Raw genomic sequence first — 20,887 nt, 5'->3', positions numbered from 1 at the left:
TGTAGAATTTCCTTAATTTAACAATTAGAAAGAAACTTCACACAATGAGAACTAACTAGAATTGGGAAATCCTGAGACCAGTATTTCTTAAATCTTGTTTTCTGATTTTTCCACCTCCTGAAGAGCCAGTGAGTGGAGGACTTTATGGTATAGATGACACGGAGCTGATGGATACAGAGGACAAGCTGCCTCTTGAGGACAGCCCTGTGATTTCTGCCCTTGATTGCCCTTCTCTCAATAATGCCACTGCCTTCAGTCTCCTGGCAGATGATAGTCAAACTTCAACCTCTATCTTTGCCAGCCCCAGCTCTCCACCTGTTCTTGGGGAATCTGTCCTGCAAGGTAAGTGAAGAGAGGGAGGACAGAGTCTCTTCAACCCGAGAAAAGGTGAGAAAACCAGTTCCGTAGATAGGGCCTTAGGGGTGGGCACCTTACTGGGAGCTGAGGGGGCTATGGAATAGTGTGCGTTGGGACTAAAAAAGGCACAGGCTGCTCACTGACTTCTGCCCTGTGCCCAGAAGAACTTGTAGGACTTGGAGTTTGCAGGAAGAAGGAGGCCAAGGGCCTTACTGGGTCCAGGTAAAAGGTACTTCACACAGTGACAGCAACAGCTTTGCCCTTTAACCTTCATGAATGGCTGGAGAGGACAGCCAGAGGCGGCTACTTGTTTTCTAACCCTAGGGAAAAGCCCTCTAAGTGACTCTGTTTAGTTTAGTCCAGGTTCGACTGAGTAGACTCTCTTGCTTTGTAGGACACTATTTTTCCTTACCATCCTGTCCCTTTGGATTCTAGATAACAGCTTTGACCTGAATAATGGTAGTGATGCAGAACAGGAAGAAATGGAGACTCAGGCTTCAGACTTCTCACCACCTCTCACCCAGCCAACCTCTGACCAGTCATCCACTATTCAGCTCCATCCAGCAACTTCACCAGCAGTCCCACCAACAGCTTCCCCGGCAATCTCCCTGGCAGTTTCGCCAGCAGCCTCCCTGGAAATCTCTCCAGAAGTCTCCCCAGCGGTTTCGCCAGCAGTCTCCCCAGAAATTTCCCCAGTCATCTCCCCGGCAGCTTTCCCAACTGTCTCTCCAACTTCATCAGCAGCCCTCCCACCAATCTCCTCAGAAGTCTCCTTGACAGCCTCCCTGGTGACCTCCCCAAAAGTATCCCCTGCAGCTTCCCCGATAGCTGTCCTCCCAGCAGCCTCCCCAGCAGATAAGGATGTCAGTACCTTCCCTGAAACCACCACTGATCTGGAAGAGATCACTGGAGAAGGAATCACTACTTCTGGTAGTGGTGAGTGTCAGATTCTGTTCCATTCCTAGCCAGTTTCAAGAAGTTACTATCCTTTTGTGGCATTTAGCCCTTTCCTGATGGCCTGTTTTGCTTAAATTCTTAACTTGGGTATCCCCCTATCTTCCTCCCAAGGTGATGTCCTGAGGAGACGTATTGCTACCCCAGAAGAAGTTCGTTTTCCCCTCCAACATGGGTAAATGCTCTAATTTGCTACATACATTGACCTTGACAAATTTAGTGAATGACTTTAGGAAGAAGGGAAGAGAGGTCATCTCATCTGAGATGGAGAGGAATGGGCTAGGCAAAAAAAATGGATTAAAGGACAGTTATCTGCAATGATAATGCCTGAGATTCCTAGGCTTTCCTCCTTCTCCCAGGATCTGCTTCCCCTCACCTATTCTTTATTCATCTTGTAGCTACTTGGATTTTCGCTCCAGGGGCTTACAGCTGTTATCTTTTCCAAACCCAGCTGGTGACCCTAGAGCTAAGATATCCAAATTAGCTGACTTGCTTTATATACTTACTGAAGGGATAGCAGTGAGTAGGGAGTGGCTAAATCCTGATGAGTTAGGATTTTTTATTATTATTATTTTTTCAATGCTCTTTGGAGAGGTAAGGGCAAGAACAGTATGTGACCAGAATGAACAAGCCAGTTGACACTGAGGGCCTCATAAGAGTGACTGCCTTCCTGATTGTCCCACCCCCCCCACCCCTCTAGGCTACTTGTGGTCACCAAGTCTGAGTTCTTAAAGTTTTGAGAGAAAGATAAGGCTTAGTCTTAGAATAATCTGTTTCTCAGAACACAGAGTTCCTTGCTAAACCTTGGCCTACAAAGTCATTTCATGAAGTCAGCAGCAAGTTTACTCTTCTACTTGTGCCCTCACCCTCTTTCTTTTCTGCTTTTAGTCTTCATCCTTTTCACTGGAAACCCAGCAATTGCTTTGAATGGTATTAGGGAGGGGGTTCCCAGCTGCTCATCACACACTGACTTTGTCAAGGCAGGGTGCAGGTCTTTCTGGGTCTGTGGAGTTTGGTGTATTGCCTTCCCCCTGGGAACCTGAAGGATTTGTAGAGCTCAGGCCTGCCTTCCCACCACACTTGTGTCTCGTGCTATGTTTGCATCTATGTTTGCATCTAGTAAGACAGGATGCTGGGAGGGTCATCTCAGTGAGCTTGGCTCCTGGGATGGCTTGACTGTGGGTAGGAGTGTGACCTGGCGGCAGGGCACGTGTGCTTCTCTGGCAGGTGGCGGAGAGAGGTGCGCATCAAGAAAGGTAGCCACCGATGGCAAGGGGAGACATGGTATTATGGTCCCTGTGGGAAGAGGATGAAACAGTTTCCAGAAGTGATCAAGGTAATGTAGCTTTCATGGGCATTTTTTAATTTTTGTATTTACGACAGTCACACACAGAGAGAGAGAGAGAGAGGCAGAGACATAGGCAGAGGGAGAAGCAGGCTCCATGCAGCGGGAGCCCGAGGTGGGATTTGATCCTGGGTCTCCAGGATCGCGCCCTCGGCCAAAGGCAGGCGCCAAACGGCTGTGCCACCCAGGGATCCCCATGGGCATTTTAATGGAAGCACGGGCTCTTTTCTTGGGCCCAGTGGCAACAGACTAGCATTTTCTGCTCTTTGGCCTGTTCTGCTTGTGCTGTTGTTAGACAAAGGCATGGTAGGGCTGTGACTTTATTAATGCCACTTTGCCTCCTCCTTTTAGTATCTGAGCCGCAATGTGGTACACAACGTCCGCCGTGAGCACTTCAGTTTCAGTCCCCGTATGCCTGTTGGAGATTTCTTTGAAGAGAGAGACACACCAGAGGTGCATACCCCCGGGTTAAATATGCTTTTGTCTCTGAGAAAGAATTGGTGGACAAGCTGTAGCTTCTTGTGGGGTTTGGAGGTTCTGGAGCATTGAATGATTCAGAGGATCCAGTGGCTTGCAACCTCACATTGTAATAGTCTCCCTCATTACCTTAGGGCTTGCAGTGGGTACAGCTCTCAGCAGAGGAGATCCCATCCAGGATTCAGGCAATTACTGGGAAACGGGGCCGACCTCGAAACACTGAGAAGGCCAAGACTAAGGAAGTCCCCAAGGTGAAACGGGGACGAGGTCGGCCACCCAAGGTCAAAATCGCTGAGTTGCTGAATAAGACAGATAACCGCCTCCTAAAGAAACTAGAAGCCCAAGGTACAGTGGTGTCTCTTATTTTACTTAGGATTCTACTTGCTTTGTGAAGTATTAGAGATGTTGAGGAATTACTAATGCCTGGGTTTCCCAGGAGCATGGCATTAATTTTCTGGACAGAATGAATCTGAATCTACCATCCCCTCCCTAGAAAGCAGCACCAAAGTCCCAGCACTTTTCTTTAACAACCTGTTTCTTGATTTGCTCATACTAGTGGATCCTTGGGTGGTCCACAGACCTGGGTGGTTCCCAGATATTGATAGGCAAAGAGAGGGCTTCCATATCCTTCCTTGCCATCTTTCAGCTCCTTGGCTTATAGGTTTGGGTTGTGCACTTTTACCTTATTCATTGCCACCATCACAGAGGTTCGGAATTCACATCTGAATCCAAAGATAATTGACACTGGTAGGAAATAGTCAATAAACAGGTAGGAAATAGTGTAATTTTTCAGCAAATATCACATTTATTCATTATAGTGTGAAAATTTTGAAAAAAAATTTGTAATCTTCTGACTCTTATTAAGAGTTCCAGCTCTGCCACATTCTGACCATATGACCTGGAGCAAGACACTTACATTTTGCTAGAAGCCTCTACAGGGTTATCTACAGATAGTATCTAATTTAGAGGGTTGCCGTATAAATATGGTGGTGTGTCCATGCCAGAAGAGAATGGGTATTACTCTGTTGTTTGTAGCATTCCATTTCAATATTCAGTCTTCCAAAAGCAAAGACTTTTTTTTTTTTTTTTGGATAGAGTAAGGCATAAGAGCGGACCATAAGCAATAGCTGTGTCAGTGATCCAATTCTACTGAGGTGTCCGTTATTTGAGCCCTTTTTTTCTAGCACATTGTTTATTAATTTGTGATTCCAACTTTGGAGACCCCCTCTTTCCTTGGCAGTTTGGTTTTGTTTTCTTTCTGTGCACTGAAATCAGTCCATGGGTTGCCGCCCCAACCAAGTCTTCTGGGAAGAGAGACAGCTTACGAGGCTACTCTGCCGTTGCGGCCTCTAGGACCCCTTCTAAAGTAGTCTAATCTGTTCTAGGGGCTGTGACTTCTGGAGAGGATATTTTTGAGTTCTTTGTGCTGTCCCATACCTGGTATCTCTTCTTCACCATTTTTCTCCCTAGCATTTTAAAATGTGTACTCAAAAATAAAACTAGATTCTTCAGGGAGCTGCTTATTAGGAACCCAGCTTTGTGATAGGCGTGTGCTGCTCTGAATGCTAGGAATCAGTCTGCCCTGCCTCTTCATTTTTCTTTCTGCCCTCACAGAAACACTGAATGAGGAGGATAAAGCAAAGATGAGTAAAATCAAGAAGAAGATGAAGCAGAAGGTACAACGAGGAGAGTGTCAGCCTACTAACCAAGGGCAGGTGAGAGACATCAGAGATTACATAGTGGGTTAACTTTTCCTATAATCTGCTTCATTGTCTTTTTCTTTCTCCCACATTTGCCACCTGCTCCTCCCTCCTCACGGCCCCTCATGTAGCAGCATACTTTCCTTACCTAAAATTTCGGGGGGGCTTAATTTAGAGAATTGGGCTTGTTCAGAAATCATGTGGGCATCTCCAGGGTGAGAGAAGTGATCCATTGCCAACCCCTCATCCCATCTCTCACCTCTCCTCCCCAGCACCCTTGTCTGTTTTTGAATCCTAGCCCAAGCAGAGATGCTTTCAGAGTTTGAGGAGAAATGACTTCCCTTATGGTTTACAGGCCAGAAACAAGCGGAAACAAGAGACCAAGAGCTTAAAGCAGAAGGAAGCTAAGAAGAAATCCAAGGTAGGTGCATGTACACAGAAGTATAACTTTGAAGTCACCAAACTTATTTTGTAAGACGTGTGTGAGTTGGTCTTGTTTTATAGCCATGTTTGTGGGCTCTGAGGTGGGGAGGATGGGGACCAGGGAAGAAGGGTGGTGACTAGAATTTTTATGGAACTCTTGGTTCCTCTCTCCTTTGGTGAGTAGGCTGAGAAGGAGAAGGTAAAGACAAAGCAGGAAAAACTGAAGGAAAAAGTGAAGAGGGAGAAGAAGGAGAAGGTAAAAATGAAGGAAAAGGAGGAAGTGGCCAAAGGCAAATCAGCCTGTAAAGCTGATAAAACGCTAGCCATGCAGAGGCGCTTGGAGGAGCGGCAGAGGCAACAGATGATCTTGGAGGAGATGAAGAAGCCCACAGAGGATATGTGTCTGACTGATCACCAGGTAGTGAGGGGAGAGTAGCAGGTCCCTGGGTCCTGGAGGGGCCAGTTGTGAAGACATTTCCAATAAAAGAAGAACCTCCTAGATACCCAGACTGTTGCCTTCAGGTATGTTTGACAGCCCTACCGCTTTTATCCTTACAGCCCCTACCTGACTTCTCACGCATCCCGGGTCTGGTCCTGCCCAGCGGGGCCTTCTCAGACTGCTTGACCATCGTGGAATTCCTGCACAGCTTCGGCAAGGTGCTGGGGTTTGACCCTGCCAAAGATGTACCTAGCCTGGGAGTCCTGCAGGAGGGACTCCTGTGTCAAGGCGACAGCCTGGGTGAGGTGCAAGATCTGCTGGTGCGGCTCCTGAAGGCTGCCCTCTATGATCCTGGCTTGCCCTCCTACTGTCAGGTGAGGGCCTTCCCCAAGCAGGTTGGGCAGGCCTGGGATCCAGGGCTGTGTCTCAGTTTTGCTTTCTCTTCAAGTTAAACACAAAAATAAACCCTTCCCTGAAGTGGTCAGGACAAGTGGAAGGAAGATCTGGTTTCTTCCTCTTTGTTTTCCTTATAATTTTCCCTTCTATTGATCTTCCTGACTTCTTCGCTTATTTTGTTCATTTTCCTTTTTTTTTTTTTTTTTTTTTTTTTTTTGTACTTTTGTGTGATCTCATCAAGTCCTAGCACCTTTCATTCTTTTCTCTTCTCTTTTCACCCCATAGTTCTCTCTGGGTGTATTTTCTTGTTCCAGATTGACCCAACCTACGTTGTTCCACTTTTTCTCATTCTGCTCTCCTCCTAACAGTCCTTAAAGATCTTGGGGGAGAAGGTGTCAGAGATCCCACTGACAAGAGACAATGTATCTGAGATCCTACGCTGCTTCCTCATGGCATATGGAGTGGAGCCAGCTCTCTGTGATAGCCTGCGTACCCAGCCTTTTCAAGCTCAGCCACCTCAACAGAAAGCTGCTGTCCTGGCCTTCCTTGTGCATGAGCTCAATGGCTCCACCCTCATCATCAAGTGAGGGGCTGGGGGGGGGCTATGGTTACTGTATGCCTTGGTCAGAATGGGAGGGGTGATGTGTGTCCACTGCCATGCTCTGGAGATGCTAGAGCAACTTGGGGACTGTACTAAGGTACCTTCCCAGGGAGACTCAGCTGCCTTCTGCCATTTATCCAACCTAGGCCCTAGGATGAAACTCCTGTTCAGCTGCATCCCCTTCACCATTTAGGCTCCCTTCTTTTTTGTTTGTGCTACCACTCCTGCTTTGAAATCTCATTTCCTGTTCCTCTGCAGTGAGATCGACAAGACTCTGGAGAGTATGTCCAGCTACAGAAAAAACAAATGGATTGTTGAAGGCCGGCTCCGGAGGTAGGGATTGGACAGAGGGAGGGGCCCAGAGAGGAGAGAATGGGGCAAGGGGGAAGCATAGCCAGAACTTGCATCTGGAACTGATGCCTCTAGCCTCTACCCTGGGGTAACCCCAGGGCTCAGGATGGCTTAGATACCAGGGTTCCTTTAGTGGTAGTCTCACATTCCTCACCACAGTTTTTCCCTTAATCCGTTTCAAGACTGAAAACTGCTCTGGCCAAGCGAACTGGGCGGCCTGAAGTAGAGTTGCAAGGGCCAGAGGAGAGCCTGGGAAGGAGGCGCAGTTCTCGCATCATGGAGGAGACCAGTGGCATGGAGGAAGAGGAAGAGGAAGAGACTGTAGCGACGGTCCATGGCCGTAGGGGTCGAAGAGATGGAGAGGTACTAGCCCCACACTGAGGGCATTGGGAGTTGGAAATACATTACTTCTCTTTCTTGATTCTAATAATTCCTTTCCTCTCGTTGTCCATTTGTTTCTTCTCCAGGTTGATGCCACAGCATCAAGCATTCCAGAGCTAGAGCGCCAGATAGAAAAACTGAGCAAGGTACTGTGCTTCTTACCTCCCAGGAACTGGGGATGTGGGCTGGGAGAGAATTTATCATTGTGTGAGTTGGGCCCTGGGTGGTATCAATTTTATAGGGAAGCTGAGAGCCATTGCCCATCTCCCATATACTGGACAGAGTCACTCTTTGGAAATGTTTTTTATTCCTTTTTCCTTCCACTGCCTACGCAGCGTCAGCTCTTCTTTCGAAAAAAGCTGCTTCACTCATCCCAGATGCTTCGAGCAGTCTCCTTGGGTCAGGACCGCTACAGACGCCGCTACTGGGTGTTGCCCTACTTGGCTGGTATCTTTGTGGAAGGAACAGAGGAGAGCTTAGGTAGGTGTTTCATGGGAGCCTGAATTGAGTCCTGGCTAATGGAGGTAACTAGTTGCTTTTCGTTTGGGCTGCTTTCTTTTTTTTTTAATTGGAGTTCAATTTGCCAACATATAGCATATCACCCAATGCTCGTCCCGTCAAGTGTCCCACTCAGTGCCTGTCACCCAGTCACCCCAACCCCCGCCCGCCTCCCTTTCCACTACCCCTTGTTCGTTTCCCAGAGTTAGGAGTCTCTCATGTTCTGTCTCCCTGTCTGATATTTCCTACTCATTTTCTCTCCTTTCCCCTTTATTCCCTTTCACTATTTTTTATATTCCCCAAATGAATGAGACCATATAATGTTTGTCCTTCTCCGATGGACTTACTTCACTCAGCATCATACCCTCCAATTCCATCCACTTTGAAGCAAATGGTGGGTACTCGTCATTTGTAATGGTTGAGGAATATTCCATTGTATACATAGACCACAGCTTCCTTATCCATTCATAAGTCGATGGACACCGAGGCTCCTTCCACAGTTTGGCTATTGTGGACATTGCTGCTAGAAACATCGGGGTGCAGGTGTCCCGGTGTTTCATTGCATCTGTACCTTTGGGGTAAATCCCCAGCAGTGTAATTCCTGGGTCGTAGGGCAGGTCTATTTTTAACTCTTTGAGGAGCCTCCACACAGTTTTCCAGAGTGGCTGCACCAGTTCACATTCCCACCAACACTGTAAGAGGGTTCCCCCTTTCTCCACATCCTCCCCAACATTTGTTGTTTCCTGCCTTGTTAATTTTCCCCATTCTCTCTGGTGTGAGGTGGGATCTCATTGTGGTTTTGATTTGTATTTCCCTGATGGTCAGTGATGCGGAGCATTTTCTCATGTGCTTTTTGGCCATGTCTATGTCTTCCTGGTGAAATCTCTTTTCATGTCTTTTTGGGCTGCTTTCATTTTATGAGAACATGCTCTGGGGTGAGACTTCCAACTTCCTTGCTGTATGCTTCAGTTTCTTCATTTGTAAAATAGGGATGATGATAGTACATATACCTCATAGGGCTGTTGGAAGGATGAGTTAATACTCTTAGCATAATGTTTAACATCTATCCGGTTCTTAAAAAATGTTAGCTTGTGATTATGCTGCTGCTTCTGATTACTTAGGAGAATAGTGTTTCTTTCCCAGCACTGTTCATTGGCGTGTAAGTTGTTCCCAGTTGAATCTCAAAAGGGGGAACTAAGTCCAAGAGAAAAAGAAAATGTATATCCTGTATTTATACACCCTCTTTCCTTCCCTTTATACATCAGTGTATGTCTTAAACTCTTCACTTCTCTTTACAGTTCCTGAGGGTATGATAAAGCAGGAAACTGACTCCTTAAAAGTGGCAGTTCATCCAGCGCCCAGCTCGGCCCCCTTCTCTCTGAAGAAGGAGTTAGCTGGCTCCAGCACCTCTGCCAGTACTCCTGCCCGGTCCCGAGGCCGACCTCGGAAAACTAAGCCTGGCTCTCTGCAACCTAGGCACCTGAAACCCCCTGTCCAGGGTCAGGGTTCAGAACAGCCCGATGCTCAGCTTAAGGCTGAGATCCAGCCCCATCCTCAGCCCCATCCCCATCCCCATCCTCAGCCCCAGCCCCAGTTTCAGCTCCATCCTCAGTCCCAAAATGGGTTCCTGGAGCCAGAAGGCTCCCCCTTGTCCTTGGGTCAGAGCCAGCATGACCTCAGTCAGTCAGCCTTCCTGTCTTGGCTGAGCCAGACTCAGAGCCACGGCTCCCTGTTGAGCAGCTCCGTCCTCACACCTGACAGCAGCCCTGGAAAACTGGACCCGGCCCCATCACAGCCCTTGGAGGAGCCAGAGCCCAGTGAGGCAGAGTCCGTCCCCGATTCTCAAGCTCCCTGGTTTAACTTCTCAGCCCAGATGCCTTGCAATGCAGCCCCTACACCACCCCCAGCTGTTTCTGAGGACCAGCCTGCTCTCTCCCCTCAGCAAGCTGCCACCCCTAGGCCAGTGAGTAGTGATTGACTTCATCTTGACACGGGCTCGGCTGCTGCTCGGGTGCAGGCTGTTGCTGGAGCTGGGGGAAGGGCTGGGCCATTAGGCCCTATAAAATGTGGAAATGCCCTTATCTTGTGTTTGTTCTCACTCACAGATCAATAGACCCTGTTCTCCAGTACAGCTCTCCTCTACCCCCTTGCCTGGGACAGCCCCTAAGAGACGGACGGGAGACCCTGAGGGCACACAGAGTCTCACAGGGCTAGGACAGCCGAAACGGAGAGGGAGACCCCCAAGCAAGTTCTTCAAACAGATGGAACAGCGTTATCTGACCCAGCTGACAGCCCAGCCGGTTCCTCCTGGTAAGTGCCTGTGAGGTGGCACGGGGTGAGAGTGTGGGTACGATCGGCATCAGTATGGGCCGTGGGATTCAGAACTGGTTTCCACTTCCCACCCCACATATATCAACTCTTCACAGAGATGTGCTCTGGCTGGTGGTGCATCCAAGATCCTGAGACACTGGATGCTACGCTCAAGGCTCTGCACCCCCGGGGCATCCGAGAAAAGGCACTTCACAAACACCTCAATAAGCACAGGGACTTCTTACAGGAGGTCTGCCTCCGGCCCTCAACTGGTAAGATGCGTCGGCTCAGCCTGAGCTGCCGAGCCCAGGGATAGGTGTTGGGCTGCTGCTGGGGACAGCGGCCTCACTGGTGGGTCTTTCCCTCTGCCTTCTGTGTTCTCAGACCCCATCTTTGAGCGCAGTCAGTTACCCGCCTTTCAAGAAGGGATTATGAGCTGGTCCCCCAAAGAGAAGACCTATGAGACAGACCTGGCTGTGCTTCAGTGGGTAGAGGAGCTGGAACAGCGGGTCATCCTGTCCGATCTGCAGATTCGGGTACCCCGGGGCTGGCACTGGGTGGGAACTTGCTGAGGGGGAGGTGATTGTCTCTTAAATTCTGTTAGGAGAAACCCTGGGTCCCCACTTCACAAGTGACATCTTAGGATGCTACCTTTTTTTTTTTTTTTTTTTTAACGCTTCATTTTCTTTCTTTGCAATGAGTTTTAATTCTTTCCCACCTGCAGGGCTGGACATGTCCCAGCCCAGATTCTACTCGTGAAGACTTGGCCTACTGTGAGCATCTCCCTGACTCCCAGGAGGACATCACCTGGAGAGGTCGGGGTAGAGAAGGGCTGGCACCCCAGCGTAAAACTACCAACCCGCTGGATTTGGCTGTGATGCGACTGGCCGCCCTAGAGCAAAATGTGGAGCGGCGGTATCTGCGGGAGCCCCTCTGGCCAGCTCATGAGGTTGTGCTGGAGAAGGCCTTGCTCAGCACGCCCGGTGGTGCCCCCCAGTGCACCACCACAGAGATGTGAGTGCCCCCACCCCCATTCTTGGTCTTGGGAAGAAGGGTTAAGTTTAATGGATCCTGCTCCTCATCCAGAGATCACCACTTTTTCCCACCCCCGACTCCCCACCCCAGATCATATGAGATCACCCCTCGCATTCGGGCCTGGCGCCAGACACTTGAGCGGTGCCGGAGTGCAGCCCAGGTGTGCTTGTGCCTGGGCCAGCTGGAGAGGTCCATTGCCTGGGAGAAGTCTGTCAACAAAGTGGTAAGAGGCCGGGAGAGCCTGAGAAGGCCGAGGGGCAGCCAGCCTGGGCGGGGTCGGCTTGGGGCAGGCAGAGGCTTGGGCGCTCACCTTGCCTCCTCATACCGTTGGTCTAGACCTGTCTTGTCTGCCGGAAAGGTGACAACGATGAGTTTCTTCTGCTTTGTGACGGATGTGACCGTGGCTGCCACATTTACTGCCATCGGCCCAAGATGGAGGCTGTCCCAGAAGGAGATTGGTTCTGTGCAGTATGTTTGGCCCAGGTAAGGCTTCTGCTTTCTCATTCTCCCTCCCAAGCAGAAGTCCGAGGTTTTCTCTCCCCTGCCGTGTGTCAGCAGTCCTACACACGGCACTGCCCACCGCGCCTCGGTCTCTCCGTGGGAGGAACTCCAGGCTCCGTGCTGGGAAGCCTGGGTTCTGATCCTTCTTGGGACAAGTCACTTACGTTCCGTAGCCTCATCTGCTTTCCTTCTGTACAGTGGGATTGATTGTTTCCCCCTTTACCTACCTTATTGGATCATGTGGGTAGATGCACATGCTGGCTGATGCGTGGAAGTATTTCGAAGCCTCAGTCGCAGACACACAGGGATGGAAACCAGCAGGGAGCAAGCCGAGTACCTCTCCAGCTGTGACTGGTCTCCCTTTTCCCGGCCTCAGCAGGTAGAGGGAGATTTCGCTCAGAAGCCTGGTTTCCCAAAACGAGGCCAGAAGCGGAAAAGCAGTTATGAGCTGAACTTCCCGGAGGGCGATGGCCGCCGCCGCCGGGTACTCTCCAGGGGCCGGGAGAGCCCAGCGGTGCCTCGGTACTCGGATGAAGGGCTGTCCCCCTCGAAGCGGCGGCGTTTCTCCATGCGGAACCACCACAGTGATCTCACGTTTTGCGAGTGAGTTGAATGACTTCTGGGGACAGCTGGCTCTACCTTGGCCAGAGTAAAGGACTAGGAGGAGAGGGGTCCGTGTGTTTGCTGCTTGAGACGCAGCCGTCCCTGTCCCTTTAATGACACAGGATTATCTTGATGGAGATGGAGTCTCATGATGCAGCTTGGCCTTTCCTGGAGCCTGTGAACCCACGCTTGGTGAGCGGGTACCGGCGCATCATCAAAAACCCTATGGATTTCTCCACCATGAGGGAGCGGCTGCTCCGGGGAGGGTAGGTAGACCTGCGCCCGCCCCTGTCTGCTGTTGCCGCCCCCCCCCCCCCCCCCCCCTGCGCTCACGCACCACCTCCGCCCGCCCAGGTACACCAGCTCCGAGGAGTTTGCGGCTGATGCGCTCCTGGTCTTTGACAACTGCCAGACCTTCAACGAGGACGACTCTGAAGTGGGCAAGGCCGGGCACATCATGCGTCGCTTCTTCGAGAGCCGCTGGGAGGAGTTTTATCAGGGAAAACAGGCCAATCTGTGAGGCAAGGGAGGTGGAGAGTCACCTCGTGGCATCTCCCCCGCCCTGCAAACAAAAAACCCTGCCATTCTCACCTGCTGATGCTGCCCTGGGTCCAGACTCAAGTCAGAGATCTCAGCCTGATTTTTGACCTTACCCTCGGCAGCGCCCTACATCCTCTTCTCCCTACGTCCCTTTTTCCCTTTCCTCCTCTTGCTCCTCAACTAAGAGGGGCAGAGATGAGGTCCTTCTGGACTGAAAGCCAAAAAAAAAAAAGAAAGAAAGAATTTTTCCTTTCTGTTTTATTTCCTAATTTAAAAAGAGGAGGAGGAAAGAAGTCCCTGCTTCCTTCTCCCAGCTTCTTCTCCTTCCCCGTACCTGCCCCAGCATCCTGGGGCTATTTAACAATAGCAATAGTTCTAGTGAATGTGTGAAACCGAGAAACACTCTGTACTGTGTGTGGACCCGCAGTGACGGCCAGTAAAGTGGACTTAACTCCCAAGTGTGTCGAGCCGGACACCGGGCCCTGAACATGCTGCTTCCATGTTCAGTCCCTTCCCTGCTTCTCACCTTCTCAGTTTTTCCTTTTCCTACTCTTCCTCCTTTAAGATTTTTCTCTCATCCAATAATGTAAATCTATCGTGTACGGGTTCCTCTACCCTTTTTTTCTCCCCCCAGATCTTTTTTCCCCTCAAAGGAAAAAGAAGTTCAGAGGTCCCTGTCTTTCTCTCTGTCCTCATCTTCCTGCCAATAGCTGTCCCCTCTGTCATGTTGGATACTCCTCACGTGCTGAGTTTCTGGCCTTTTGTGAAACCCAGTAGCTGGGGAGAGGGCAGGGAGGCACCCTGACCCCGGGCCTCCCGGCCTCCTTCCCCACCTCTTACCCAAACCTCCCTCTTGGGAACTCCTCAGGGACAACTACTGCTGAGTTTGGGCGCACTCCCAAGATGGAGGCCAGGTAGCAATCAGCTGGCCTCAGAGGTGTGTGTGTGTGTCTCTGTGTGTGTGTGGTGTGGGGGGAGGGGGAGGGCGGGGATCGCTGTGCTTGTGCCCCTGTGCTGTGAGATGGCATCCAGGTTCCCCAAGTGTCCGTTTTTATTCCCACCTTCCCTAGTGTTTCAAACCATCACATTTTTGTCCTCGGGAAACCACAGGAGCAGTTTTTCTGGGTACAAGGCTGTGTCTCCTCTCTCCCAGGCATTTCTGTTCCAGCCTCTTCAAACTGTGCAATCTTTCAGCAGGAACCCCCTCTCCTGTCGGAGCTTCGAGCCCTAAGCTCGTGCGGGGAGAGGGGTAGAACTGGATCTTTTCCTAATCCCATGAGCTTCTGTGGGTTTAGTTGTGCTTTTTCCTCCCTTACCTACTTCAAGCCCGGGACCCCTTCCCCAGCAGCAGCAGCAGCAGCGACCGCAGAGCACAGGAGAGCCGGGAAGGGGGTTCGGGGTCCACCACTGCCCTACCTGTGACCACGCCCCCGTTAAGCCCCAGCACGTGAGAGGAAAGCTGCTAACTCCTGCTCCGGCCCGGCCCGCCTCCTGCTCTCCTGGCGGCAGAGCCCCTCCCACCAGAGATACGGGTACTTGCACTGGGGAGGGGCTGCTGGCAGCCCAAGCAGAGCGGAGGCGTCGTCGGGGCGGGGGAGGGGCGCCGACGGGGCTGAGCATTCCCTGTACTGGCAGCACTGGATGGCCCTGGGGGCGGGGCGGGGCGGGAGGCGCTGGGCAGCCCCTCTGATTCCTTTTGCCCCTCTTCTCCTCCATGGCCTATTTCTAAAGTCGCCTTTTCTGTCAGATAAACCTCAAAACTTTTAATTTTATTTGAGATTTTTTTTTTTTTTTGCTTTTTAAGAGGATTGAAGAATATTTGAATTGACTTTATATTATGCATAAATATTTATATTTTATCTAAATAACTGCGCTGTAACAAAGTTTGTGTTAGTCAAACGTTTGGAACTGTTCTAGTTGGGGGCTCTTCTTTTTGCCCCATGGCAGTTTTCCCCTGGTATAAAATGTACTAATTTTATTGTTGGAGGCGAGGTGGACGGGTGGGGGTGGGGGGGAGTGAAGGCTCCGTGTTCCTTGTGTTCCTCTCCTAAGCGCCACCTCTTTCCCTAGGGACCAGGCACTCGAGGTGGGGTGGCGTCCTAGCCTCAGTTTGAAGAAGTTGGGGCTGAAAGGGGGGTGGGGGTAGGGCATGATCAAAGGGGCCATTTCTCGTGTTTCTTTCCTCATCTTCACTGCCCCTTGAGCTAGGTGGATTTTCTCTTCTTGACAAATGAGAGTATTTGGTAGGGAAGGCAGGTTAAAAAAAATAATAAAACCCACTCCCTGCCCCTTGTTCCCCCTCCCCTCTACCAGTCTGGTAACAGGAAGAAACCACACCATCAACACCAACAAGTTTCCATGTTCCTTTTACAACAAAAGGGACTTGACTTTTTATATAACCAAATGTGGTGTTTTAGTGACTTTTTGATAATGTACAGTTTTTTGTGAATTTAAATTTATTTCTTTCTATATTTTTAGGACCAATCTCATTTTTAATAAGGTTTAAAAAAGAAAAAAAAAGGTCTAGAGAAAAAAACTCCTGTTTTTGCCATGTGATGTTCCACAAGTGCAGCTGTAGAAAAGTGCTTGTCAGTTGAAATAAAAACCACATTTGATAGAGATTCAAAAGACTCTGTGTATTTATCTTCCCTTCCACAGAGGTTCTCGCCGTGCCTGAGGGGAAGACTGGGCCTCAGGCAGGAGGGCGCCCACGAGGCCCCTCCGACCGTCGCAGCCAGGTGCCACCCAGACTGCAGAGTCCGGGCGCACAGGGCCGCCGCCGCCGCCGCCGCCGCCGTTCCCATAGCAGCAAATGCGGGCCCTTCCCCAACCTCCCAACTTCCGCCCACGGATAAAGCACCAGGAGGTCGACTTTTACGTTTTATTTCAAAACAAAAGTTGAAAACAGACAAAATAGGGCCATACCAAGGGTCAAAAAGGAAGAATAAACTAGAAGGGTAGGTAGCACTGGCATAGAAATGAAAAGAATATAAAACTAGAAGCCTCTGGATAAAGAGAAAAACGTACAAAATGTGTTTTGAGTATAAATTAAATATATCCTGTTGAAGACAAGTGGACGCAAGCAAGCACTCACCACCCAAAAAAATGTTTTGGGACAGGGACCCCAGTGTGAGGGCTCGGGCTGCGGAAACAGCCACCCTCCAGGCTGGAAGCTGTCCCGCGAATGCTCTCCCGAGGCGAGGCGCAGGGCGCCAGCCTCCAGCGGAAGTCCCACTCCGCCCTCTCGGGTACCTGCTCTTAGTCCTCCAGCTCCCAGGCAGGAGGTGACCTCCGCTGCTGCCACTCCCCCCCCCCCCCCCCGTGAGACCCAACTGAAGGATTCCCACTGAGGAAGACTAACGAGCGAAGAGTCTCCAAGACGACGCTCCAGAAATAAAAATGCCCAGAGGTGGGCTGCATCTGCTCACGGAGGCAAGGAGAGAGCTCACCACGTGCCCGTGCCCCCTGTTGACCGGGGAAACTGAGGTAGATGCGGAACGAGGACAAAGGCGTTCGGGCCTACTGGGCCGCGGCCCCGCGCGGAGCCCCCTCAGCGAGGTCAGCGAATACCCGAGGCGTGGCCGCCCGCAGGCCGGCCGCGGTGGCCCGGGGACCGTCGCGCGCCAAGCACGCAGCAAACGAGAGCGCGCAGACACGAGGGTCCGCTCGCGCTCTGCGGGGCCTCCACTGCGCGGCGGGGGAGGGGGGGCGCGCTGCTTTGAGGAGGGACCGTGGGGCCGGGCCTAGGCGAGCCCCGAGCCCGCCGTCGGGGAGCCCGCATCCCCGTTCCAGCCCGGCCTCTTAAGTACCTTCTGGCGCGGAGGGAGCCCACGCGGGTGGCGCTGGCGGGGCGGAGCGAGCCGCGGGCACCCCCGGGGGAGGGGCTGCGCCGAGTGGCCCGGGAAGCCCGGGAGGAAGCCCGGAGGGTTGGTGGGCAGCGGGCGCACCCCGCCCTGCACACGTCCTCCTGCGCCGCTGCCAAGGGCTGCTGCCTCGCCGGCCACCGGGCCGCCCCGTCGGGGCAGATCTTCAAATTCTTTGGTTAAAAACAGTCTTAAAAAATCCCCTCTCCCCGCCGTCATTCCCACAGCCCCCCCCCCCCCCCCCCGCTGCCCACAGCCTCTCCAGAGTCGCTCAGCCCGGGGCGGCCCTCCCCTCGGCGCGGGGACCAGTCAGGACTCGGACACGGAGGGCCAGGCCGGCCCTGAGCCCCGTCGAGGCCCGGGTCCTAAGACACGGCTCGGACACTGTGGCGGAAAACAGACCCCCCGCGGCGCTCTGGGAGTCGTGCGCGCACGTGACCGTGTGACGAGCGGGGCTGGGGCTGGGGCTGGGCCTGGGCGCGGCGCGGACGGGCCGCGGAGCCCAGCGAGAAGCCCGAGCGCAGGGTGAAGAGCGCAGCGCGCCCGCTCGGCGGCCACGGCGCTGCCGGCCAACAGCTCACCGCCCAGGACGGCCGCCCCGCCTCTGCCGTCCCCCCCTCAGTCACGTCAGCAGCTGGTAGAAGTGGCCTAACTAGGGGAGAAACAGGAGCGGAACCGAAAACCCCCAAAAAGAAGCTCTACAGGGTCGTAACTACCGCAAAGTACTTGAGACTCGCCGAGGCTTCCCGAGCCCAAAGCCGTCCAAGCCGGAAACACCCAACACACCCCTTAGAGTCCCAGGAGAGGAACACACGGAGGGGAACTTCACGAGTTAAAACAAAACAAAGCAAAATCCTGGCCATTTACAGACAAAAAAAAAAAAAAAAACAAAACTAAAACACACAATAGAATGAAGAGTTGGGGGGGGACACAGTTAAAAAATACCCACAAAATAGTTCTGGGGGGCAAAGGGGAGGCAGGAGTCACGCGAAGGAGAGTTTCCATACCTGAAGGTCCCCACGGCACTAAACCCCACAGCAGGCGCCTCCAAACTAGCCATCAATGAGCAGGACATCGGATTTCTCTCTTTCAAGGTCACTGACAAGAAATATATGGTCTACTTTCCTCACCGGGGCTGGAGACTCAGAAACAAGAGTTATTTGCCCCCCCCCCCCCAAAAAAAGAGTTACTTGCCCAGCCAAACCCTTCTAGAAAGTGACTGGATTCGGGGTTGCTCTACAGGGTATAAGTGCTTCCCGAGGCTGCAGGGAGGATCCATGAGAAAATGAGTAGTGGCAATTATGTCCTTTCCGCCTTGCACCCTCCCCGTACCCACTGCCCCTGCCCTGGGATTGTACAAAAGGGGCAGGGGGCACGGGGACTCTCACTTCCAGGACGAGTGGAAGGGGAGGGAAGGCCGGGCACAGCCCCGGGCCGGGGACCGCGGCACCACCTCTCCTCCCTCCGTAGCATCTCCTTCCTCTCCCACTGGCCAGCACCCTGCCAGCACCCGTTTCTCCATTCTCTCCCTTGGGTTTCCTGACTGGGAAAAAAGCACCTGACTTCGAAGTGGAGGGGGCAGGGCTGGGAGTGCACCAGGCGGGACTGGGAAAAGACCGCTGCGCTCTTCCTTCCAGGTGGGCGCTGCCCCTTCCAGGCGGGCGAGGGCCTTCTCCTGTCTCCAGCGGCCTCACACTCGCAGGAGGTGGAGCTCACAGGTTCTAGAGGATTGCTGGTCTTGTAACTAACGAGCTGGGGTTTACTGTCCTTTTCTATCCTAGCGCCCTGTTATCCTTCCACAAGAAGGAAAATCACTTTTGATGTCCTGGTTCCCTGGAAAAGGGATCCAAACATCTGGGCGGAGCAGGCTGCCCCGGACAGTTACAGAGCTCGGTCCTTTTCCGGCCTGGAACAGCGCACCACACAGAACATGGCCCACGCCTTGATCCCGCCGACCTGTGTGCGTGTGGCAGGTGCACAAGCCCACAGCCTTCCAAGGACAGCTCTGGCTGCATGCAGAGGTACCCAAGGCCACAGCCTGGGGAAAACTCAAGGACCCCGGTTCTGTCCCTCTCAACAAGTTACACTGAGTGTCAAAAGGCGCTGCGTGTCCAGGGTCAGGGTGAGACTTTACCGAGTAACCCGGTACAGGAGGCAGTACCACCACTGCCTACATCAAGGTTTCCCAAGTGCGCACTGATATCTTGAGCTAAATAATTCTTTGTGGGGGGAGTTGGGGAGGTCGCGTGCGGTAGGATGTTTAGCATCCTTGGTCTCTGCCACTAGATGCCAGTAGCGCACAGCCCTCACCCCCAGGCAAAGCAATCAAAAATGTCTCTAGAGATTTCCAAGTGGCCTCTAGGGGACAAAACCACTTTCCCGAGAAGCACTGGTCTAGATGAAGCAGCTGATCTTCCACAGTGGGGAAGGAGCCTAGTGGGTTTGGCACGGTCATAACTGCAAAGGTTCATCTGAGCACAGCAACGTGTGACAGGGAAAACAGGGGCCCTGGGACCCAGGGCAGAAGGAGATCCTCCAGGAAACAGGAAGGCAGGGATTCCTGAAAAGCGGTCGCTGGAGAAGACACTTCCTCAGATGGCGCTGGCCTCAGTGGTGAGAATTAGTCAGAAGTCAGGAAGTCCGCCCTCCTGGAGCTTGTCAGGGAAGACCTAGTCTTCATCTAAATTTGGCTCAAGGACGGCTCCCAAGGGCCGTAGGAGTGTCTCTTCAACGAGCCCACATCATATCTCTGCTTCCCGAAGGCAAGTCTGGCCTCTTCTCCCAGGATGTGGCACAGGGAGGAAGGGAAAGCCACTTCCACTGCCTGCTTAGCTTTCTACCTGTTCCTCACCCAGCCCCCCAAAGTCTGTACAAAATTTCGTTCAAAAAAGAAATTCACAAAATTAAAAACCGTATAAAGGAAAGTAGGCAGGCTTTGCTATAGAGAAAAGAGAACAGTCTGGATGAGAGAAAGAAGGCATAAAATGTGTGAAGAGGAGAGGTGATGTGTGAGCTAAGAGCTTTATAAGACAGAAAATTTTGTCTGCATCATCTCCCCCCGCACACACCCCAAAACAAGCCCGTAACGCAGCTGCGCAGAAGGGCCCACCGTAGGACTCCTTCATCATGTTCTACAACTGCACTTTTCTTAAAAAAAGAAATAAAAATTTTTAAAGCCTCCCCAGGCAAGTCCAACACGTCAAAAACTGTTTTTCATAAAGATGGGAAGAAGCTCCAGGCACTACGTCTCTTTGGGATAAGGAAAGAGTATATTGCAGTTAAAAACAAAATATTAAAACTTTCTTTGCAAAATAAAGAAAAAAGAAGTTCTTCTGATCTCCTTGAATGCAGCACGCACAAAAAGTGACGGTCACCCCCAGGCTCCCTCAGGAATGGAGGAAGAAGAAGGGGGCAGGAGTGCAGAGATTTCGTTCTCCAGGCCCAGGCCTGTGAACAACACTGCCCACGTGTTAGTCCTTAGCAGGGTCTGTGGCTCTCTATTCCCAGTCGGCCCTCGAGTCCGGGAGCACCAGCATTTCCAATAATTCATTTGTCCAAGCACACCTCAGAGACATTGTGGGGTCGGTTCCAGACCACTGCAACAGAGCAAATTTCACAGTAAAGCAAGTTGAATGAAATTTTTGGCTTCCCAGTGCATACAGAAAGTAGGTTTGTTAAACTGTAGCCTATAAGTGTGCAAGAGCAGTAGGCCTAAAAAATAACACACACACAGTAACTCAAAAATATTTTACTGCTAAAACTGTTAACCGTCACCTGAGCTTTCAGCAAGTCATAGTATCTGATCACAGATCACTATAACAAATGTAATAAAAAATTTGACATGGGGACACCTGAGTGGCTCAGCGGTTGAGTCTCTGCCTTCGGCCCAGGGAGTGATCCCAGGGTCCTGGGATCGAGTCCCACCTCAGGCTCCCTGTATGGAGCCTGCTTCTCCCTCTGTCTGTGTCTCTGCCTCTCTCTCTCTCTCCGTGTCTCTCATCAATCAATCAATCAATCAATAAAATTCTTAAAAATTTTTTTTGACATGTATTTTTAAATATTTTATTTACTTGAGAGAGAGAGCACACATGCGCACGCACACACAGGTGGAGG

At 51.7% G+C, this 20,887-nt stretch overlaps 2 protein-coding genes across 11 annotated transcripts in view; one reads left to right on the top strand and one right to left on the bottom strand.

The window, feature by feature from the left end:
• Window positions 1-15,532, top strand: part of BAZ2A (bromodomain adjacent to zinc finger domain 2A) — a 35,404-nt gene extending 19,872 nt beyond the window's left edge. For 4 of the 5 annotated variants that reach the window (XM_055328249.1, XM_055328251.1, XM_055328250.1 and 1 more), the window contains 25 exons: window positions 124-342; window positions 793-1,293; window positions 1,426-1,486; window positions 2,539-2,647; window positions 3,008-3,109; window positions 3,268-3,478; window positions 4,748-4,848; window positions 5,189-5,254; window positions 5,441-5,674; window positions 5,815-6,069; window positions 6,460-6,674; window positions 6,951-7,025; window positions 7,226-7,406; window positions 7,511-7,570; window positions 7,760-7,904; window positions 9,221-9,885; window positions 10,028-10,232; window positions 10,349-10,504; window positions 10,617-10,768; window positions 10,957-11,246; window positions 11,358-11,490; window positions 11,604-11,750; window positions 12,145-12,371; window positions 12,494-12,637; window positions 12,726-15,532. In XM_055328249.1, coding sequence (XP_055184224.1) covers window positions 124-342; window positions 793-1,293; window positions 1,426-1,486; window positions 2,539-2,647; window positions 3,008-3,109; window positions 3,268-3,478; window positions 4,748-4,848; window positions 5,189-5,254; window positions 5,441-5,674; window positions 5,815-6,069; window positions 6,460-6,674; window positions 6,951-7,025; window positions 7,226-7,406; window positions 7,511-7,570; window positions 7,760-7,904; window positions 9,221-9,885; window positions 10,028-10,232; window positions 10,349-10,504; window positions 10,617-10,768; window positions 10,957-11,246; window positions 11,358-11,490; window positions 11,604-11,750; window positions 12,145-12,371; window positions 12,494-12,637; window positions 12,726-12,891 — 4,820 coding nt within the window. In that variant the 3' untranslated portion in view covers window positions 12,892-15,532. The remainder of the gene's footprint in view (window positions 1-123; window positions 343-792; window positions 1,294-1,425; window positions 1,487-2,538; window positions 2,648-3,007; window positions 3,110-3,267; window positions 3,479-4,747; window positions 4,849-5,188; window positions 5,255-5,440; window positions 5,675-5,814; window positions 6,070-6,459; window positions 6,675-6,950; window positions 7,026-7,225; window positions 7,407-7,510; window positions 7,571-7,759; window positions 7,905-9,220; window positions 9,886-10,027; window positions 10,233-10,348; window positions 10,505-10,616; window positions 10,769-10,956; window positions 11,247-11,357; window positions 11,491-11,603; window positions 11,751-12,144; window positions 12,372-12,493; window positions 12,638-12,725) is intronic. The other variant, XM_055328253.1, reaches the window with a different exon arrangement.
• Window positions 15,533-17,031: 1,499 nt separating this feature from the next.
• The window catches only part of RBMS2 (RNA binding motif single stranded interacting protein 2), a 97,881-nt gene continuing 94,025 nt past the window's right edge, over window positions 17,032-20,887 (bottom strand). For 5 of the 6 annotated variants that reach the window (XM_055328240.1, XM_055328242.1, XM_055328241.1 and 2 more), the window contains one exon: window positions 17,032-20,370. In XM_055328240.1, the coding sequence (XP_055184215.1) occupies window positions 20,272-20,370 (99 nt within the window). In that variant the 3' untranslated portion in view covers window positions 17,032-20,271. The remainder of the gene's footprint in view (window positions 20,371-20,887) is intronic. The other variant, XM_055328244.1, reaches the window with a different exon arrangement.

The sequence above is a fragment of the Nyctereutes procyonoides genome, unplaced genomic scaffold (assembly GCF_905146905.1).
Source record: "Nyctereutes procyonoides isolate TBG_1078 unplaced genomic scaffold, NYPRO_anot_genome, whole genome shotgun sequence".
Taxonomy (NCBI): domain Eukaryota; kingdom Metazoa; phylum Chordata; class Mammalia; order Carnivora; family Canidae; genus Nyctereutes; species Nyctereutes procyonoides.
This window is presented reverse-complemented; position numbering and strand designations above follow the sequence as displayed.